This window comes from Lipotes vexillifer, unplaced genomic scaffold (assembly GCF_000442215.2).
Source record: "Lipotes vexillifer unplaced genomic scaffold, Lipotes_vexillifer_v1.1 scaffold205, whole genome shotgun sequence".
In the NCBI taxonomy this organism is placed as follows: Eukaryota; Metazoa; Chordata; class Mammalia; order Artiodactyla; family Lipotidae; genus Lipotes; species Lipotes vexillifer.
Genome location: NW_006781396.1, coordinates 1,539,642 through 1,540,760, shown reverse-complemented (window position 1 = coordinate 1,540,760; position 1,119 = coordinate 1,539,642). Strand labels below are relative to the sequence as shown.

The following is a 1,119-nucleotide window of genomic DNA, read 5'->3' as shown; positions in this document are numbered from 1 at the left end:
TGCGGGGGGGGCGGGGGGGGTTAGGGGCGAGGCTTCAAGGGCATCTGTCCACTCGAGCCTGGAGTCAACCCCACTCCCCACCTGCAGGGCCAACCCCGTGTGGCTGGATCCTTTCTGCCGGAACCTGGAGCTAGCTGCCCAGGCAGAGCACGAGGATGACCTGCCGGAGAACCTGAGCGAGATCGCCGACCTGTGGAGCAGCCCTACCCGCACCCACGTGAGCCCAGGCCTGGGCCGGGGCAGGGATGGGGTGTGGACAGTCAGGAGGGACAGGGTGGATGGAGGTAGCGTACGCTCTTTTTGCCATCGCTGGCCAAGGAGCTGGCTGGCTGGGGGGGGAACCGGTCCACCGTCCAGCTGCGGCTAACGCGCCCCCTCTCTCCCCAGGGAACTTTTGGGCGTGAACCAGCAGCAGTCAAGCCTGATGATGACCGGTACCTGCGGGCGGCCATCCAGGAGTATGACAACATTGCCAAGCTGGGCCAGATCATTCGGGAGGGGCCCATCAAGGTGAGCCCTCCTCGCAGCTCCTGCACCCAGACCCCTGGCTGAGCTCGGACTTGCTCCAGAGGATGCAGGGAGTGGGGAGGATCCTGGGAAACAGCTTTCTCCACCTGTAGGGACTCCTCAGCTAGACCTGCCCTCCACAGGGGCAAGAACAGCAAGGCAGAGAGGGGCCAGGGCCCCGGGCTGACAAGGAGCTGCTCTGCTCGAGCCTGCAGTGTCCTGGAGGCCGGGACTCTGCGATACAAGCCCACGTGGGCTCTGGCTGGCCGCTGTCACCAGGCTCTGCTCTCAGTCCTCTACCCTAGGGTCAGACGCCTGTACGTCCTACACTCCCAGTGCCTTCCGTCACCCCCACCCGAGTTAGTTATGGGAGTGAGCGATGGGCGGCGCAGGCAGGGGAGGGCCTTGGTTGGGGGTTAACCCTTTCCCTCCCCCAGGGCTCGCTGCTGAAGGTGGTCCTGGAGGATTACCTGCGGCTCAAAAAGCTCTTTGCACAGCGGATGGTGCAAAAAGCCTCCTCCTGCCACTCCCCCATCTCCGAGGTAGCGGGGGGGCCGGGAGCTGTGTGCTGTGCCCCAGCCCTGGGGATGCTCCCTCTCTCCCTCCCTCCCT

The 1,119-nt window shown here is 65.1% G+C and overlaps 1 protein-coding gene across 3 annotated transcripts in view; it reads left to right on the top strand.

Annotated features, from left to right (window-relative positions):
- The window catches only part of CDH23 (cadherin related 23), a 403,130-nt gene that overhangs the window by 399,904 nt on the left and 2,107 nt on the right, over window positions 1-1,119 (top strand). For 2 of the 3 annotated variants that reach the window (XM_007454689.1, XM_007454690.1), the window contains 3 exons: window positions 88-217; window positions 388-510; window positions 945-1,049. In XM_007454689.1, coding sequence (XP_007454751.1) covers window positions 88-217; window positions 388-510; window positions 945-1,049 — 358 coding nt within the window. The remainder of the gene's footprint in view (window positions 1-87; window positions 218-387; window positions 511-944; window positions 1,050-1,119) is intronic. The other variant, XM_007454691.1, reaches the window with a different exon arrangement.